Genomic DNA, 21,594 nt, shown 5'->3' on the forward strand with positions numbered 1-21,594 from the left:
CCTTTGCCAAAATAAAGCCAACTGCTGAGGAAAAAGAAAAGCATGATTATTTAAACACTACAGCAAAAGAAGGAAATTTAATAACCACACTGGATCACTTTAATAAATTAGCTTTGGATTTGCTTGCTAAATAACTAATTTCTAGCAGAAAATGGATCATTGTTAAGAAATACTAATGAATCTCTCATTTATTTCCTTGTCTGTCCTTTATATTTTTATGGCCTGAAAGCTTTGCCCATGAGGTTGGGAGTTCAATCCCAGCAGCTGGCTCAAGGTTGACTCAGCCTTCCATCCTTCCGAGGTCGGTAAAATGAGTACCCAGCTTGCTGGGGGGTAAACGGTAATGACTGGGGAAGGCACTGGCAAACCACCCCGTATTGAGTCTGCCATGAAAACGCTAGAGGGCGTCACCCCAAGGGTCAGACATGACTCGGTGCTTGCACAGGGGATACCTTTACCTTTACCTTAGGAAATATCTGTAAAACTAATAAAAACACTTATGTGTTAAAAGTGCTTGCTAAAATAAGTGTTTGATATAACAAGTATGATTAATAATACTTTTAAATGTATGCAGTAATAAAACTCAGATCATTGGTTTACAAAAGCCTTTCCCTTGAGATGAAAGAAATTCTAAACCCCAGTATCACTTACTGTCTGATTTGCAGCTTGAATCTCATCACAGAATGCTTAAAAGTTCATTTCCATTCATAAAGGCAGTCAGCTAAATAGAAGCATTTCATCTTAACTGGATTATGGATCCCATTGTTGTATCTTGAGCTTTGTACTTTTCTTAACAGATAAATGCGCCTAAAAACAATAGCTAATACACCGGCCTTGATTGCATCAGTATTTATACCTGGGCACAGAGGGAACTAAACCGCTGATGGGGGATAAGGTGTTCTCACATCACTATTTAATGTGTTTCATATCTGCTGTATCTGAAGAAGTGTGCTTGCACACAGAAACTTGAATAAAACTTTGTTGGTTTTAAAGGACTCAAACATTGTTCAGCTGCTTCAGACCAACATGGCTACCCACCTGAATTTATGTTGTTTTCTGTGTTTCTCATATTGTTTTATATTGCTGTTACCTGCCGTGGGTCTTGAGATGCTAGGGAGAATGGTAGGCATATAAATATTGTAAATAAATAACTGCTGCTTTCAGAACTAGTTCTTCGAGATTCATACTTCACATGCTTTATTTTGCATTCGGTGAATAGTCTGTGTACTTAAAGGGAAAATCTACTGAGAATAAGTTCAGCACACAAAAAGATACGAATGGGAGCATATTCTTATATTGCTCCCATTCATATGAGTCTTGTGCAAGAGAATGTTCCAGTGGAATTTTGTTCACTAGAGGCTCAAGTAGTTAACTGTGTTCTTGTATAGCATATTTTAATGGGACATACGCAGAACAACTTCTCATTGGATTGAAACCACAACCACTATGTTTTAAAAATTGGTCAGATGGACTATAGAATAAAAGTAAGGTTGTTTTGATTGTGACCAGATCTTAGAATGCTGGTAGTTTCCTGTGGCTGGAACTCTGTGGAGCCCTACCAGGAAGTGTACCACACAGCAGGATCACATTGCGTCCTTGTTTTATGGTTCGTTTCACCTATTTAATGCAACTTAAGAACCTGCAGAAGGAGCATGTTAAAAGAAGAATATTGTGTATTAATCAAAATATTTGTTTTTTTCCTGTATTGGAAGAGTAACATAGGACAAAATCTCTCGAACTGTATATCACATTTTGCAGCCCGAATGAGATACAGCTATGTTTTTAAAGTTAAACTAAATATTACGATACTGCTGTTCAGTCCTGCAAAAGTCCATTCCTAGTAAGAAGAAAAAGAAGCATCTTTCCCCAGATTGTGCCCAGCATCTCCCCCCCCCTTTTTTTTTGGAACATCATGTATTGAAATAATGTAGATAGAAGGAAATGGCTTAACTATATAAGAGCATTTAGAAACTGCTGAAAGTTTGCTTATTAAAGTATGTACGTTTCTCATTAAGACATACATATTGTAGTTATAAAAACATTTGTTTTGAAGAAATGGCATAGAAATCCTCCGGACTAAGCAAGCTTTAAACACTGAGATTAATTTCTTAGTTCTAGCAGATAAACTTTTTTTTTTCCTGAGTACCTATGCTACTTTAAAATGTATAGAATGAACAGTTGGATACTGTGGTTGTACATGTGGTAATAAGACTTCTGTCTGTTTTCCTCTGCAGTGACCTCAGTATGAACAACATCTCGAAGCTACCATCAAGCTCCCTGCAAAATCTCCGCTTCCTAGAAGAGCTGTATGTACCTTTGTATCCTTGACTGGCATAGCTGAGAGCTAGGCACATTCCTGTGTTTGTCTTTTCACTTTACTCTGGGAACCCATTTAACATGGCACAGGAAAGTTGTGAGTGCTGATGCTTTTGGCACATGCGGAAACACTTAGTTGGAAAAAAAGCAGTTGCTTTTGATTCAGGAAACTAACTTATTAAAAAAAAGTTACCATGAGGCTACAACTTTTCTAAGCAAAGACAGAGCCAAACAATTTTTGATTTATTATTTTTTTAAAGCAAGGATTGTTTAAAAGACCTGGATTGCTATTTGGAAATAGCTATGCAGCAGGATATTAAAGCTTGAATACTGGGTCATGTTTATTAAAACAGCAAGCAAAGTGATAATCAAAACCAAAACCTGCTGCCTGATTGTGCTCGTGTCAAGGACGCTTGCACTCACATTTCAGAGCACTATGTCTTCTTGTTAATCACTGTTAATTACCGTTTCCTTGGTCTTAGCTTTTTGCATCCCTTAAGGCTAGTTTGGAAACACTGAATCTTGTGTGACTTACTTTTGTTCTGCTTTAGAATCCGAGTCCAGTAGCACCTTTAAGACCAACAAAGATTTATTCAGGGCATGAGCTTTCGAGTGCAAGCACTCTTCGTCAGACTAAGAACTCCTTACATGACCGTGGGAATATAAAGCAAAAATTAACTCTGTTACATTAGTAAACTGTGCCACACATCCAAATACAGCCAATGATAATTATTTGCCAAAACAGCCAATCAATCCCCTTGAAATTCAGTTGTTATTCACACAAACATGGGAGAAATAAAGCTGTCTGTGAAAGTGATCAAAGGGTATCACATCACAATATTCTGCTTGGTGTTTTTATGCTTTAAAGGAGGAGACGTACACTGTAAAAGAAATAATGAATCCAACACAGGATCGCAAGTGGAGTGTTGATTAGAAGTGAGAATGGCTAATGAGAAGTGGAAAGTACTCTGTGCACAAAAGACTGGGCTATCCATTTGTTGGGTGGGGCGGGGGGGAAAGCACCACAAATATTCTGAGAAAGTTCTCTCAGCCAGTTATAGGAGTATTAGTTTCTTTTTCTGGAGTGCCACAGACTGCAACATTTAACTGCTAGCTAAATAAAAAGTATTATAGATCTGTTTATAGATAGTTTTCAGTTCTGTTTATGCACATTATCCTGGAATCACTCTTTCACACACACATATGTACACATTGGAAAAGACAAAATAAAACCTCCTTTACTTAGAAGGATCATGAAACAAGTTATGATGTTATTCTAGAGAGTGATAGTCCCATGGAAATAGAGACAAGAGATCAGAACTAAATCCTTTCCTTAAAGTCTTCACCTTACTCCTTGGAATGGTTGGTCATACCTGGAGAAGAGCCCAAACCTTAACTACCTGAACAGTGCAGTATGCCCAATTTAGTGAGGACATCCTGATGAGAATCCTGGTTATTGACAGCCAGTGTCAGTGCTCTGAATGCCACTACAGCCTACTGCTCTACAGAGTCTCACCAGCTAGTCTCCAACAACTGCCTATAATGAAGTAAATTGCATGAATTGTAGAACCTGAAGCCACCCGATTGTTTCTGCAGTTCTAAAGAAGAAAGCGAGTTTTGTTGCTGGAGCCAGTTAGGCCACCATTGAATAAGACATATCTCATTTCATTTTAAAGGCAGCAAAATTGTTCTTTTCAAACGCTGTGGGCAAAGTTCCAAGCAATTTTTAGTACACTGCTATTACTCAATAACTTTACAGCAGGTGCCCTGGGTAGAATAAAGCACAGATAAATTCACTCTAGGTCTGAACTGTATTCCCCCCCCTTTCTTTTTAAACAGAATTATTTTGGAATTAGTTTCAGATAACAAATATTTTGCAGACCAAATGACAAAGCCACCTTAAAATGTAGTTCTGTCTTGATTACAGGTGCAGACCAATAAACTGAACCTCACATCATACTTTTAAAAGAACAATGTATGCTCTTTGCATGGATTCAGATTTTCTTTTTAGTCACTGAAAGGATGGTTTGAAAAACTGTACATTAATTTAGTGGTGGGATACAGTATAAAGAAACAACACAACTGCAAAGAATCATAGAATCATAGAGTTGGAAGGGGCCATACTAGTTCAACCCCTGCTCAATTCAGGACCAGCCTAAAACAACTCTTTCTTTTTCAAAGCAGTAATGCCAGCTTAAAACAATAAAAGTGTGATAAAATAAGCAATATTAGAAGTGAGTTTGATTTCTTCATGTCACACCTGAATGAGATAGGGTGAGTACAGAAGGATATTGAGAAGTTAGATATAGTTTTGTCATTAGTTGCCTTGGACACACTGCAATTTACTGTACCCAGTCCAAGAACGGCATACTTAGTAGAAAACTGGAAGTCTGCTGTTGAGGATGGGTGTGTGCTTTATAAAGAGACTGTCTAAATAATTTTAATGTAATGATTTATGTGCTGTTTTTCACTAGTATCCACAGCAGTTTACAATAAAACAATCAACATTTCAACACCCAATTTTTTTTGTAAAAATTATTTTTAAAATAGCACACTGCCAAAGATCAACTAAAACTGCAAAGCCCTCAAATAAAGGGGCAGATTGACCATTTAACTTACAGGGGAATTTCCAGTTGGTCACTACCCTACAATGCCATTAGTAGCCAAGTCCAAGCAACTCTGCCAACACCTTTGGGCCACTTGGCTCAGCCTCTTCCCTGGTAATTGGTGTTAGCTCTCCAATTATCTTCTGCAGACATGATATTTTATGGGAATAAGCAAAGGGTAAGCCAGTGCTCATTGCTGATGTGATAGAATTCAGTGCTGCCTGAAGTGCTGGTTTGTATCATCATGGGGACTACTTACCTAGACTGGTTCCAGAGCCACTTTCACTTCCCAGTCTGCTCCTGGTCATCTTTTAGTAGCTTTGGTGTGTGTGTGTTTTTAAGAATTAGTCTAATGCCTATATAACAATCACTTTGGTGTCTCATGAATCAGAAGACAGAATCATAGAGTCAGAAGGGACCTCCAGGATCATCTATTTATTTTTTATTTATTGTATTTATATCTAGTTCAGCCTCCTGCAGAATGCCAGAAATTCACAACTACCTGCCTGTCACAGTGACCCCAGTTCCATGCCCAGATAGACCCCCCCCCCAAAAAAAAAAACTAGAATCCCAAGCCAGTCTGGTCTGGAGGAAAATAAACTTCTGATCCCAAAGTGGTGATTGGCATTTCCCTGGGAATGCAAGAAAGGTCCACAACAGCTGAGCACCAACACAATCCCTTCTGCCCACCCACTCACAATCTGCCTAAGTTCATAGAATCAGCATTTTTGTCAGATGGCTATCTAGCCTCTGCTAGAAAAAACCTGCTCTGTTGTCTGCTGAGTTTGCTACCCTCCTCTCCGCTGAGGGCCAATGAAAAGGCTGGTGTGTCCTCAGATACCATGGTAAAGTCTCTGATTGACCCTCAGTGGGGAGGGCCAGTCAGAAGGCTGCCACGATCTCCCCCGGGCCGCTGACTGTCTAACAAACAGGGTACAACCAGGAAGTCATACAATAACAAATCATTCAGTTGACTTATGTGGCAACCATAAGCATACAAGTTATACAGAGGCTGTTGTAAGATCCAGTTTTTTCTTGCCATTTCTTGCTTGCTTGCCATTTGTGTTATATAAGGCAGCTTTTGGCTTTGTAAATGTTCTCAATATGTGCCTTTTGACAAGTCATGAGGAAAGAGATTTCTTATTTTATAATTTTGCCCAGAGAGAAATGTGTAAAGTATAGTAATATTTCATTTTAAATAGTACTTAGGGGTAGGATCCCCCCCCCTAAGCAGGCCATTAGCCAATGACATGTTGTAAATGCTGTTGCTGCAAAACAGGCTTTATCTGTAACACTAAAGAAGAGATTTTACATCAGTTAAAACATTTAAAAAGCACCCAAAAACCTTGTTTGGGAACATTTCAATCATTTTCAAATTACAGTATTTGCTGGCGTATAAGACTATATTTCCCCCCTGAAAAACATGCCTCCAAGTGGGGGGGGGGGTCGTCCTATACTCCGGGTGGACTTCAGTTGGGATAGACATAGCTGCCCATAGTGGCCCATAGTACTGTATTGTAATGTAACAAACTCTATATTTTGAGTGAAAATGTTGGGGGGTCATCTTATACGCCCAGTCGTCTTATATGCCGGCAAATACGGTAACTATACTCTTTAGCAGTTTTTGTTCAACTAATTATTTAGACTAATGATCATACCTCTGAGTCCTTTTTCTTAATTAACATTCACATGCTCAGTCTGACAGGCAACTATGACTATAATACAATATCAATTTCAGAAACAGAATGCCTGCTCCCCAGATCTGTAGCTACAGTGGCAAACAGGCAATGCCCCATCAACATTTTTCATGCCCCTGCAGTCTGTAGTGTTTCTCTTCATACTTGGCGGCCAGGAAAGCAAGTGAGAAAATATCAATGTATAAATGTCTGGTATTTTCAAATTGAATAGCCTAGAGATGCAACCAAACATCCTAGCCATCCTAGCATAGTTAGAGCTCTGGCTTTCTCCAGCCATCCAATCTTCAGCATCAGGGATTGCAGGCAAGTTTAGGTTTCCTGTCCTCCGTCTCTCAATCTAGCAATGAGTTCTGAGATATTGCATTTTTGTATTTTTGAAATTTAGGAATTCCTTGCAAGAGGTGAGCCCCACTTTATTGCCATGGTTCAGCCGCAAACGTTACTGAGCTTTAAACATGTTAGTGTCTTTTTGAAAATGTTAACACAAATTTAACAAAAGGACTTACCTTTCTGAGTGCATAAGGTCCACTCAGCTGAGTAAAAAAAAAAGAACAGAATTGGGGGGGGGGCGTTATTGCAGAACATAAAAACCTAACTACAGTATTTGCTGGCGTATAAGACTACTTTCCGCCCCTGAAAAACATGCCTCCAAGTGGGGGGGTCGTCTTATACGCTGGGTGTACTTCAGTTGGGATAGATATAGCTGCCCATAGTAGCCCATAGTACTGTATTTTGGTGTAGTGCCAGTTTGGTGTAGTAGTTAGGAGTGCGGACTTCTAATCTGGCATGCCGGGTTCGATTCTGCACTCCCCCACATGCAACCAGCTGGGTGACCTTGGGCTCGCCACAGCACTGATAAAACTGTTCTGACTGAGCAGTGATATCAGCGCTCTCTCAGCCTCACCCACCCCACAGGGTGTCTGTTGTGGGGAGAGGAATGGGAAGGCGACTGTAAGCCGCTTTGAGCCTCCTTCGGGTAGGGAAAAGCGGCATATAAGAACCAACTCTTCTTCTTCTTCTTCTTCTTCTATTTTGAGTGGAAATGTTGGGGGGTCGTCTTATACGCCCGGTCGTCTTATACGCCGGCAAATACGGAATCAGCGCATTCATAAGAAATTGTATCTGATAACTGCACTGACCTTATAGGTAAAAGAACTGTGTTTGTTTAGGGAGAGAAAGGCAATATCCTTTGCATATGTTCAGAGGTACTATTTATTATATTACTTTAGTACAACGAAGTCCTTGCACTTCCACTTGGCTTGCAACCAGACACATGATGTGACAAGCTGCCCTTCATTATTCTCATCCCTTCCCCAAACAGACATTTCTGGCAACAGGCTTGCTGGTCCCTAAATACCTTGTATGGAGTGAGATGGCTTCCTAAGCTTCTCCAGCCCCAGCATGCCCTGATGCTGGGGCAGTGTGACACCATAGAGCTACAAAAAAGTAAATCTATGATTCTTTTAAAAATATATAAAAAGACAGCATAGGCATCAGACTAGCCAGGTGATCATAATAGGAAAGTTATATTAGTCACATAACTAAAGGTTATGCTAGTTTTTACTTAATGTAAACAAAAGGCAAGTGTTGAATAATCATGAAATTAATTTCTACTTCCCAAAACTGAAATTTGATGCCCTCATGAACAAAGACGCCAGACATTATGAAAACACAAGCAAATGTTCTATAATCATGGTCATAAATTAATAATGTGCCCCCTGCAAGCATCTCTGTTCATCTCTCAGCAGAAGGCCATATTTATCTAATTTCAAATCAGTAATCAAGGTCTATTCAAAGTCCAGTGGTATTCTTCTTTCCCACACTGTTAACTAACGTCACTCAATTCAAGTGAAAAGATCAATGGAAAATTCAAGTCAATCCAGACTGCATGGGAAAACATTCACTGCAAAAATTAACTTGCATATGTAACTTTTTAGAGGCTGGGCAAATACTATATTTTTAAAAAACAGTGTAAATGTGAACTCACATTACACAAATATACTCAAAAATGGGAGGAGATGAAGGAATATTTTATTGTTATGTAAAAGATTATTAAAAAGTACTTATGGAAGAATTACTGCTGTACTTTCTTTTAAAGTCCTTTCCCCCAATTTGTCAAGTTTTAAACACACAACATCCTAGCTCAGTCTTTCTCAATCTTTTTACCATTGAGAAATACCCCAGAAGTGATGTCAGGAGGCCACACCTTCCTACCATGCCCATGGAAGTCACATGTTACTCCCATTAGATGTGACATCAGCAAGCCACTCCCACAGAACTGCAATTAACAGCATATAAATATTTTCAGATGATCTGTGAACAGAACCATGCCTGTACTCTGGGCTGGCTACTAGTTTGCTCTTCTGCACCGAAGGGAACCTTCAGTGGGAGCCAACAGAAACAGGGCCAGAGCAGTCCTATGCCACTGTGTTGCTCCCACTCCTCCACTCCAGAAAGAGGGCCAGGGTAGGCCACTGTTGCTCTGTTCCCCCCTACACACACACACACACACACACACACACAGTTAAATTAAAATGTGAGTACTTGATTATCTGGACTCTGGTCGCTACCATGTTCAATGAGTCTCAGCCACCCCATCCAGGCCCTTCATTGGTCATTTGAGAAGGAGGGGCAGGTCAACATATATGGTCATATTACCCAATAAATGTTTCAAAATGTATAACTTCCACCCAATTGGGACATTGCAGAACTCCAGAGTTTCATGAAACCTTGGTTGGGAAAGCCTGTCCTAGCGGCTAGTAGAAATTACCATAGTTTTCTTTCTGAACTAGGGTTATCAACTCCATATTAGAAAATTCCTAGAGATTTGAGGATGGAACCTGGGAGGGGAGTCATTTAGTGTTTGAAAGGACCTTAGTGGGGTACAGTACCATAGAGCTTACCTTTAAAAGAAGTCATTTTCTCCAGGGCTTATGATCTCTTTAGATTGGAGGCCAATTGTTATTCCAGGAAGTTGCCAAGCCTCAACAGAAAGTTGGCAACCCTACTCCAAACAACATCATGCCTATCTGTGTTATCTCAGTCCTTTCTTTAAAGTTTCAAAATGTAAAAGGTAAAGGTAAAGGTATCCCCTGTGCAAGCACCGAGTCATGTCTGACCCTTGGGGTGACGCCCTCTAGCGTTTTCATGGCAGACTCAGTACGGGGTGGTTTGCCAGTGCCTTCCCCAGTCATTACCGTTTACCCCCCAGCAAGCTGGGTACTCATTTTACCGACCTCGGAAGGATGGAAGGCTGAGTCAACCTTGAGCCGGCTGCTGGGATTGAACTCCCAGCCTTATGGGCAAAGCTTTCAGACGGCTGCCTTACCACTCTGCGCCACAAGAGGCTCTTTTCAAAATGTAGAAGACACTAAAATGCTAATGAATGCAAACAGAACTAATCCAACTCTTTCACTCTTAGATCAGCAACTTCAGGATCAGGGCTGAATCTGCACAGAGCTTTTATTCCAATCCCAGGTCGATTGTCCCTGCCATCTACACTGAATGCAATTTCCATTTTGATTTGGGGTGATTTACATTTTCCCTCTGCAAAAAGCAGTAGTGACCCTACCTTTCCCTGCAATATCCTGGAGTGGATATAATCCTCAATATTTGAAAAATTGGCATGACTAAATGTACAGTTCTCTGCTGGTCCTGAACTAACTAGCTGCCCTGAGCCTCCAATGCTGTAGAAAAGCCCTGATTGGCCAGGGCATCAGTTCAAAGGCTTCCTCATTCCCAGGCTGCATAGTTTCCTTTAAAGGGGAAGCCCTAACTTCTCTCAGCAGAAGCTCCAGAAGCCCTAACTTCTCTCAGCAGAGATTTTCCTCTTGGATTTATTCCCCCTCCTCTGCTGTCTCCAATCGTCCCCCACCCTTCCCATTCAAGAAAAGAAAGATGCTCCTGCTGCGCTTGGCAGCCCCCCCTTCTGAGGTCCCCCCCTTCTCACATGCAGAACACTTCTATTTCAATGGGAAAGGGGGAGGATAGAGGAAGACCCAAGTTCAAATAGATCTGAATTCAGCAGGATCCACAATGGAATAAGAAAATTAAGTGCACAATCAGCCCAGGTAGGGAAGTTACCTGACCTACAGTTTCAAACTCAGGACTAACTGCATGTTATGAACAAAGTTTTCATGTGCATACATACTTGTTCAGAAACCTTGAATAAAATTTGGTTAGTGTTAAAGGTGCCACTGGGCTCAACTTTTGTTCTGTTGCTTCAAACCAACATGGCTATGCACCTGAATCTATCTACATGTTAAGAAGTAAACAGCTCCACCACAGGTGGGGGCCCGCTTTGGCCTAGAACCATGGTGTGGGAAAAGGTGTGTATGTAGTAGTATATATAGCAGTAAATCTTGTTAGGCTACTTGAGGAGGAGCCTTTGCATCCTCTCCAATTCCCTTCTCAGCCTGGCCTTCCAGCAATACTAGATTATAAATCAGGCTTTAAAATATGTGTACGCGTGTATCTGATTTTCCAGTAATCTGATTACATAAGGGTAACACTATATTTACTTACTTTGAAGTAGGTGACAGTGATCTTAGGGCCAAACTAAAAACACTGGAAAATCCAGGACTGGATTTCCTGTGCGGATTGTGAAAATACACCCTCAGTCAAGAATCACCAGCCTATGAAATAGGGGTATATTTTCTTAACTGTTCACCCTGTGCTATTTTGTTCAGCTCACATGGCCCTGCAGAGTTGGTGCTTGTCTTGCAAAGGAAGCATAAACGTCTTTCATAGTCTGTACATAAACTTCCATGCTGTGGATTGTCGTCTACCTTTCTGAAGAAATGTGGGTAGCTACTAGGGATGGAGTGTTCTGTGAAAGAAAAATCAGTATCATTTTAAAAAACAAAGAATGTAGCAACACTAGAGGCGATTCTGCACCAGCGGCACTACTCTGGGCTGCTGCCAGTGCAGTGCTGCAAAGCTCCACAGTGTACTGTGTTCCAATTTCGACAGGACACCCGGTGTCCCACTGAAAGGAGTCCCCCTCGGAAACACAGTGGCAGATGGTAGGTTCTGCTGCATGGGGGGGGGGGCAACAGGGGGAGGGTGTTGTAGTTTTCTGGACAGTGGCATTGCATCCTTCAAACAGAACAAAAATGCCCTGGTCTACCCTATAGTGCCATGAAGGACCGTGAAAACATCCAGGGCATTGTTTTTCCCTTGTAGGCCTTCATAGGGCGGGGAGGAGCCAGGCCTGGAAGGAACAGGCCCCGTTGGCCCCCGCAGCGCTGAGAGAGACCATGGAAGAATCCTTTTCACCTTAGCACGGGGCTTCTGGGGCCCGATCCATGCCAAGCTCAGGAGGGCGGTGGCCTGGCATTATCGTCATATGACACAGGGATTAGCTCAGTGTCCATATGGATGCTACCCCGTCCTTTACTCCCCATATCGAATCGGCCAATGATACCCTCCAGTCATGGCACAGTATTGCTGACAGTGCTCCAAAATTAGGCATACATAGAAAGAAAACATCTTCAACTATGGCAGGTTTCCGTGATGCTACTGTTCCTTCACGTAGACATGACTAGAGATGGGCAACGATCAAGGAAATGTTGTTTGTTTCAGTTTGTGGTTCATGGTATGCCCAGTTCATGAGCCATGAACTGTCACAAACTGTCCCATTGCTTTGAAGTTTGGTAAACATTTTGTTTGAATGGAGACATTCTGTCTGGAAATTAACCCATTCATGAACTGGCAAGAACCTCCATGAACTGCTTGAAAATTCTTGGAAAGTTCATGCCAGTTTACCTGCTACAAACTTGAGTTTGCAGACCACAAATTCATCTTGGACTTAGTTTTTGAGCTGGTTTATTCCCATCCCTAGAAAAGACAAGATCACTCCCTGGGGTAGGATTTACATCCCAGTATGCTATAAACAGCTAGATTTGGGGAAAGGTGAGCATTCATACAACATCAGCCAGCTCATTTCACTACTCCTTTGAGGGAGATTACAAAGCTTATGACCTACCCTCAGCACATGGTAAAACATTGCTAAGTGAGTAATGGTGGGGGAAAGGAGATATTAGGAGTAACAGAAACCACAGTTATATAATGACACCAAGCATAATGTCTCCAACAGCTAGCTTTCTTTTACGGAACTGTTTGATCAATTTTTACTCTGCTTTTTCTGTTTTAATATCTTAGGTATTTATTGTTCTAACAGGCTGGTTATTTCTCTGATATTGATAGCCAAATTGGGGATCAGTAAATCGACAGAGGGGAGATATGCATGTTTTAAATTACTTTTTAAAAATGTAAATTGATGGAAGCTTATGAACACACAAAGTGATGAGGAGAACTCCTTTGGGTTCCCATAGAGACAAAAGGCAAATAAATGTAAATGTAGCAAATAAATGTAAATAAATGTAAAACTGGCAATTGAAAATTATTTGGATTTGCATTTTGAGACCAACAAACTTTTAAGCAACCATACAGAGTCTTGTAGTTGAATGAGGTTTGAGTATTTATGTGCTTCTACTGATGATTTTATTCACAACTATTGAAGCAAAGATAAAGTTATAAAAATGATACACAGCTGATAGTTTATATTCTAAAGTTCTGTATTCTTTGCTACTGAAATAAAACAGGTTGAATGAATAGATATGCACTATAAAATAGATTTACTGAAGCAAATTCATTTGCCCAGCTGGGCTGTATAGTTATAGGATATTTTGCACAAAACTTTAATGATGACAAAACAAAGTGCTCAAATAACCTGTACTGGCCCTGGTGTTTCCAATGTAGCTGTCGTCTACATTTTAACATCCAAATTAATTCCACATGAAAAGAAATCTATCTCTTTTTTTTTAAACCCTGCAGCCGTCTAGCAGGAAATGGCTTGACACACATCCCCAAAGGAGCATTTGCCGGTCTTTTCAGTCTTAAAGTGCTGTAAGTAAACTTGTAATGTTTGTTTCATCATTCTTGTGTTACTTCTTAAAACCTTCAAAAACATAATTTTATTGCAATAGTCTAGTTAAGTGAATTATTTGTTCACTATGTGTTCATAGAGAAAGGAAGATGTACATTTCTATTGTACCAATAAACCTGTACATTTGGAACCATGAGTTTTAGTCTAAAAACAATTATTCCAATGACTTACACAATGTCAAAGACAAAATAAATTTCTGCTCACTATTGTTTTAAATTGGCTACAGAATGGCAGGTCTCTGTCTTCAGAGTTCAGAGCCATTTCTAAAGATGATGGATAGCAGGAAACAATGTTTCAAACTGTGGGTAGATAGAAGAAAAAAAGGACTGTATTAGTTACTCTTATGGACCGTTTATGCACTGGAGGTTTCATGCTGGGCTGCAGGCTGGAGTTTTAGTCATGACAGGTTGCCCCACCTCTTCCTGCACCCACATGGGGGAGCATTTGGCCCGGATCGCCTCATCTGCCCACGATTTGTGTTCCTGCACGGGAGCTGGGGCAGTGTAGTTCCCAGTGTGTAAATGGTCATGGTAAGGTGACCAGCTTTTAACATTGGTAAAGCGGGACACCATTGACCAGGGGGGTTCTTGATTAAAAATTTGGTCTATATAGAGCAACAAAAAGTTTCATAGAACACTAAAATAGTATTGTAATATATATTTTAAAAATTTCAACATAAGTACATTTTGCCAGGTACCCCCAGATGTCCCTCCAAAAGTAGGACAATCTGGTCACCTTATCTTATGGTGTACTTTGACTTTCATAATCTTTCATTTTATGTCAAAGTAGATGTAATCAATTCAGGATAAAGTTAGAACTTTTTTAATTAAAGGAAATTTTCAGTCAGGGTTTTTTTTTTTTTTAGAAAGTCTGGTTTAAAAAAAACCTTCCCTTTATACAAGTCCCTCCCAGCTTGGATAACTTTGTTTCATTTCTAATGGTAGGTCAGATACAATTAAATTCTGGATGGGGACAAGAGTTCTGTTGTATCCTAGTTACTATGTCACAGGAGCAAAGCCAATTTTTTTTTTACAACTAGGTTGAAAAAGGACCACTATATCTTATATGTCCTAAGTTGATAGCCAGAAGCCAATATTGGCATTAAAAAGGAAAATGAAAAGCTATATCTTATATGCCTTTAACTGACAGCCATAATCTAACATTTCTATAGATATAAACCAGCAGCATCTGATAGTACAAGGGAGACTTATTACCAAAACTAAATTTTAATTAATGTTCCATGAAATAATGCGGCTATTACATCTCCCCATCTTTTCAGAGAACTCATGCTGTAATTTTGTACCCATAAACAATATTATTTTATGTTTCTCAAACATTTCTTGTATCTTCCCTGTACAGCAGCCTTTCTCAACATTTTAACCAATGAAATACCCCTGAAACATTCTTCAGGCTTCAAAAAAACCCAGAAGTGGCATGATCATGCAGAATATGGTTGGGAAGCATAGTTGTGTACATGCCCACTCAGGGCACCTCCCCCTCCCATTTTGAGATGGGTAGGTGGATGAGTTGACATCATAGGCCATTTTGGGAGAAGTGGGTAGGTTGAGATGACCATATATGATCATATCACCTAATAAATGTTTAACAAATAAAAAATTAAAATTAATCAATTCCCCCCCATTCAAGAAACTCTTCCCAGAGTTCACAAAATCCTAGTTGAGAAAGCCTGCTGTATGGTATTTCACAATCCTTATCCATTGTTGTTCCTCTATATATTTCTGAAACAGCCTAAGGGGTGGGACATGTCTAGCTGTCCAAGCTGGAATAGGGCCAATCAGAGTGCAGCCAGCTTTGTCCTGATTGGCCCTGCCCCTGCGGCTCCCGCCCTTCGGCCCTGGACTCTAGCCTCTTTGCTCTCAGACGCCTCAGTGCCTGGAGCCAGCAGCAGGTAAGGTGAGAGGGCTCTGGACAAAGGGTCGTGGTGAAGGCCTTGTTAACGAGGGCCTCCTGGCCTGCTGACTGCCTGCTAAGGACCTCTGTCTCAGCCCTGCTAACGAGCTGCCCATCCCCCGCCCACCCCACTTGATTTAGCTGCGAGCTGCGGCCCAAAGCCACCTTAAGCTGCCTGGCCAGGGGCCAGGGGAGGGGAACCTTTTAGGGCCCATTATTAGGAACGGGCCTTGAAGCTAGTAGATGAATAAAATAGGAGTATGGTCTCTAAAATGTATTTTGAAATAACCACTTTCTAAGAATTTGGGACCAACGGTTATTGTTACGAGATTTGAACCAAAATTCTTTCTGTGGCTTGATAGAAGTATGTAAGATAAAAGTATGGGAGGTAAAAAGAAACTGAACTCTGAACATAACTTTTCTTGTTCACACACATTGCGTACAAATGCAGAATGCTACAGAACAACCTGCTACAACAAGTTCCAGCTGAAGCACTCCAGAACCTACATGCTCTTCAGTCATTGTAAGTATAATCATACTATATGTGGCAGGCTATGGTATATTTTTACCATAATAACAATAGACGCATATAGTATTGTTTAAACAAGGCTCCATTACTAGTAGAAAAGCAAATTTCTATTAATTGTAATATGGTATAAGATATTTTTTTACCCGCTTAGCTCTGCAATCAGGAGGACCAGAGACTGGCTTGAATTTAAAATGAAATGTATAGACACTCATTGAGTGCTCACTGCTTAGACAATAACAAAAGGAATTACTTTCTAGAGCATTCTGTTTCATATAGGACTGATTTAGCTGTGGTAAAACTTCTTAGCTATAGCATCCCACGGATAATAAATCTGCAATTAATATTTTATTTCCCCAAGGTAAGCTATTCTGTTTTTAAATTATCAGTTGTTTCATGAACTTCAATGGTTTATCTCTGTTTGAACAATATTTTTCTTTGGGGTTTTAAAGATCCTATTGAGACCTGTAAGATAGGGACAAAACAAACAGGTCTATTTGTCGAATCGGTTTTGAATTCTGATTGTGCTTTCTTATGCAGGGTTACTCTGCATGGGATTGCTCCAGAGCTAAGCTTGTAAACTGTGATGACAAAATAAATATTTAAAAAGTTGAATGGATCTCAAATTCCTTATATTTTCTGCTTTGGTTCACAATGACAGTTCCCAACAACTCTAGCTGCAGTTTTAGACTTATCTGTTAGACTTCTGGAAATTATAAGCCATATAACAAGGAATTCTCTGTCATACTAAAACAGACTTGACCTTTCTGCAGGGTTTTTACATCTACAGCCTAAGTTGCCATTTTTCATTCTTTGTTGCAAATGTCTTCCCAGAAGATAGGAAAGAGGAGGCTGAGAAAAGAAAGAGTGAAAACTGAGGGGTTGTATTGTCCCTGTAAAGGTTTGGTGTTTGGTGACAGCATTAAAATAAAAAGAGAATAAGAGTGGTCAGTAGGAACTTTAAACAGCTGTGTAGCAGACAGCAGATAGAACGATAAGAGCATGTACAGAAAAAGTACTATCAGTTGAAAGAGGATCACTAGCAAATGTGACCTCTTTGAGGAAAAGAAAACCAGGATTCTTTTGTTTCTTCCAAATGGGTTGTTCCTCTACGATAAAGGTGTTCAGAGATTCAGTTTCTTGTTTCATACAACCTAGTAATTTTCTGTCCATCAGATGACTCTTGTCTTGGCTTGTGGTTTACATTGGAATTACTTTGAAACTATTGAAAAACAAGAGACCTTACAAAAATAAAAGAATTGAAAAGTTTAAAGCCAGTTAAATGCATTTTGCAAAATAAAAGCTTTCTTTAAGGCACAGCAAGGTCTGGAAGTTAGTTAACTGGAATGTAGTTGATTCTGGATATTGGTGGCTGACCTTGCCCTGTTTTTCTCACATTTACTGATGGCTGGTGAAGCTGATCCAATTGTTGCTCTGTAAGCTGTACAGAATTTTATGACTATATCTATTATTTCCCAAGAATAAACAAATCCAAAGTGTTCTTCTGTGAAGAGATATACTCTATTGCCAAATGCAGAATGGGTTTAGAGGATAACCAAAGGACAATTTGCCTTTTTACTTCTCCACCCCTTTCATTCAGCTTTTTGATGTAGGGTTGAGATAAATGACATATTACTTTCAGCCACCTGGCCTGAAGAATGGCCTGCACATTTTATGCATAATGTCCATTTATATGCATTTATCTCCAAACTAATTTTAACTGAAATAGAAAATGTGTAGCTGTTGATATTATGCAGTGGGAATGAAAGATCTGCTTATGCACTTCCTCCTCAAAAACAACAACAAGAATAGTTAATATCCTAAAACCCTGGTCTGCAAGTGTGCCAACCTGTTGTGGCAATGCAGTCTGAATGAACCTCTGGGGAAGGTTTAATGGACTAGGAAGAGACAGATCTAGGCCTCTTACACATAATTTTAAAACGTCAGTTTTATGCAAAGTCTGAACATGTGAGTCCACATATGTTTCTCTATAACTTATGCAAACAAATCCCCTCTGTGATGAATGGCATCTTTGTAAAGGGCTTAGACATGGTAAAGCATGATGCTGTCTGGAGGAAAACAGTAACTGTATGTTGTTCATATACCAGACGCTCTACGCGGACCTGCCCTTGTCTTTGACCCAGAAGTTACAATTGGTACAGAATGTGGCTGCTGGGGTCCTCACCAGGGACACCTTGGAGCAGTGGTCCCCAACCTGCGGGCCGCGGCCCGGTGCCAGGCCGCAAAGGCCATGGCGCCGGGCCGCGGCTCCCTCTCCCCGCCCCCCCGCAGTAAAAAACTTCCCGGGCCGCAAGCTTGCGGCCCGGGAAGCTTCTTACTGCGAGAGAGCGGGGAGAGGGAATCAGGGCCGGGCCGCGCCCGTGCAGGCCGTGCCCGCGGGTGCGGCCTGATCCGCGGGTGCGGCACGCGGGTGCGGCCCGATCAGCGGGCGCGGCACGTGGGCGCGCCCGCCACGTGGGCGTGGCCCGTGCGGCCGCGGTCCCCGCGGGCGCGGCCCAATGCCCTGCCGGTCCCCGCCTCATAAAGGTTGGGGACCACTGCCTTGGAGGACCCATATTCAGCTGGTGCTTCAACATCTGCATTGGTTGCCAATTTGTTTCTGGATCAAGTTCAAGGTTTTGATTTTAACCTTTAAGGCTATACGCGGCCTGGGTCCTGCCTACCTACGGGACCGCTTGGTTGCCTATGCCCCCCACAGGGCTCTTCGCTCTGTGGGTGCAAACCTACTGGTGGCTCCGGGCCCTCGGGATGTTCGCCTGGCCTAAACCCGGCCAGGGCTTTTTCGGACCTGGTCCCAACCTGGTGGAATTAGCTAAGAAGAGCTAAGGGCCCTGCTGGAGTTACCAGCTTTCCTCAGGGCCTGCAAGATGGAGTTCTTACGCCAGGCATATGGTTGAGGCAAGGGCAGATGGTCCTGATATTCGACCTGGGCCCCCTGGATCCATCTGAATGATCTGATTGCCTCACATCCATATTACAATGATACTAGTAGACCAACAACTTGGGGTCCCTCGGCTAACGTGGGGGGGGGGACTTAGTGGGATTAGTTAGTGTTTTCGCCTGTTGCCTGATATTGTTGATATTGATCGGTTTAAATGGGTTTTAACTATGGGTTTATTGTAACATTTTTATTCTGTAAACTGCCGTGAGCCTAAGGGAACGGCGGTATAAAAGTTTGATAACAATAACAATAACAATAACAATAACAATAACAATAACAATAACAATAACAATAACAATAACAATAACAATAACAATAACAATAACAATAACAATAACAATAACAATAACAATAACAATAACAATAACAATATTGTATTTGTTTATTTGACTTATTGATTGTCACTCCCAGCAAACTGGCTTGTGACAAGTTACAAGTAATAGAGACCCCACAGTAAAATAATAAAACAATTCCCCAACCTTAAAACCAACCTCCCAAGTGGCAAAACACTAAAAGGTAGATAAATAAATGTCCTTATATCATGCCCCCCAGATGACTCTGCATTATCCCCAGATGTAGTGCCCTAATTCCCTCATACCACATCCCAGAGCTACTGTACTGCACGTGTGAATACCTTGTACACTATAAGCAGGATCAGACAGTGCACACACCAGATGGGAATGTCCGTGCCCATTGAATATGCTGTAGCATGGGACGAGGCTTAACATAAGCAATGCACCTGGGGCATAATATGGAGCAAATTGGGGGAACTAGTCCAGTCTGGCTCCCAAAGACTGCTTCACATGCTAACTTTCTACTGATCCTTCTGCACAGTAGGTGAAGGAAGATGCCCCTGCCACCTTTGAAGGCTTATTTTGGAACCATAGACTTATTTACTTATTTGTTTCATTACTATCTGACACACTGCTTACATTTGCTTCTTTAAATTTTAATACTGGTTCAAGTTCAAACCACCACTCATCCACAGGACTCATTAGGAGGCCTTAGCCAAGCCAGTGTATGAGTTCACATTCATGCAGCCTTCTGTGCCATTGCCTGCAGCATCATATCAAATGTGCACATGCAATCTTATACCTTGAATAAAACTTCTTTGGTCATATAGCTGCCACTGGATTCAGACTTTGTTGTGCTGCTTCAGAAGAACCCAGCTACTCACCTGAATATACTAAACTACTGTCAAGCTTGCCAGCCAAAACAATTACATGAAGTCACTTAGTCTGTAACTGTAGGGATGGCATTCCACCAGGCCTTGTGATTTCTGCAGTCATGATATTAATTTTTGATTCATCCCAGTCCTGCAAATTATACTAGTCCCCAAAACCTCACAAGGAAACACAGCTCATACAAATAGCACCACAGCAAGTTGTAAGCACAGTGATGACCTTGCGTGCTGTCCCAGGCAATCACGTGGGAACAGTCAAGCATCTGCACCAGGACACTATTTTAGTCTCTAGTCTTTGTTGTGTCCTAGTTCAACATGAAGATGCAGAAGAAGATACAAATTACAAATACCACAAATGTTGATTAAAATAATTAATTTTTAATTTTTATTATTTTTTCATATATAATTCAGTCTGTAACTTTGGATGGAGCCACAACTACAAGGAAATGCCACATTTAATAAACCAGGCAGACCTGTTTAGCTCTGCTTTATTTATTACTCTTCTGCACATGGTTCAGATGGATGAGGTTAATTATCCTTAGGACTCTAAAGTAGCGATCAGCAGCCTTCTGGTTGCCGCGGCCCGCTCCTGCCAAGTAAAAAGAGAGGGTGGCCCGGGGCCCTGCGGACGCGCGGCAGCCCCAGCACAAATGCGTATGCGCGGACTTGCCACATGTATGTGTTTGTGTCCAGAACTGCTGCGCGTGTGCATTTGCGACCCCACCGGATGAAAACGTGCATGCTCGGCAGTCCGCGAATGCATGTTTGTGCCGGTGGCATGCCGGTGGCCACAGCTCTCTCTCCCCACCCCTCCAGGCCGCGAGCAAATCGGCCGCCCAAGTGGCCGATTAGCTTGCGGCCCGGCAAGCTTCTCTTCCCCCCCTCCCGAAGCAAGAAGCTTGCCAGGCGCAAGCTAATCGGCCGCTTTGGCGGCCGATTTGCTCACGGCCTGGCGAGCTTCTTGCTGCTGGGGGGGCAGGAAGAGGGAGCCACGGCCAGCGGGTTGGGGACCACTGCTCTAAAGCAGTGGTCTTCAACCTTTTTATCAACGGGGAACACTCAACGCCGGGGACCTCTCACCGGGGACCACTCAACGCCTTTTACTGAAGCCCGGTGGGGGGGGTAGTTTACTCCTCTACTCTCAACCACTGCCCTAACGCTCTCTGATTGCTATGGTAATGTTTAAACATCCCTTCAAAATAAGATACAGACATGCCACAACAATGAAGTGTGTTGCAAAGGGCTGGGAGGGATGAAGTAAAGGGCCGGGGGTGGGGGAGAAGGCGTCCTTCGGGGCCCACCTCCAATTAGTCGAAGGACCACATGTGGTCCGCAGCCCACAGGTTGGGGATCGCTACTCTAAAGGACCTTTAACAGACAAACATGAATTAAAGCTTCCTTGTGAGCTATGGATGAGGGCTTCAGATACTGTCACACACATTAT

The 21,594-nt window shown here is 41.7% G+C and overlaps 1 protein-coding gene across 1 annotated transcript in view; it reads left to right on the forward strand.

Annotated features, from left to right (window-relative positions):
• Positions 1 to 21,594, forward strand: part of LGR5 (leucine rich repeat containing G protein-coupled receptor 5) — a 96,766-nt gene that overhangs the window by 26,893 nt on the left and 48,279 nt on the right. Inside the window, exons 2-4 of the mRNA XM_077338818.1 lie at positions 2,235 to 2,306; positions 13,457 to 13,528; positions 15,931 to 16,002. Coding sequence (XP_077194933.1) covers positions 2,235 to 2,306; positions 13,457 to 13,528; positions 15,931 to 16,002 — 216 coding nt within the window. The remainder of the gene's footprint in view (positions 1 to 2,234; positions 2,307 to 13,456; positions 13,529 to 15,930; positions 16,003 to 21,594) is intronic.

This window comes from Paroedura picta, chromosome 5 (assembly GCF_049243985.1).
Source record: "Paroedura picta isolate Pp20150507F chromosome 5, Ppicta_v3.0, whole genome shotgun sequence".
In the NCBI taxonomy this organism is placed as follows: domain Eukaryota; kingdom Metazoa; phylum Chordata; class Lepidosauria; order Squamata; family Gekkonidae; genus Paroedura; species Paroedura picta.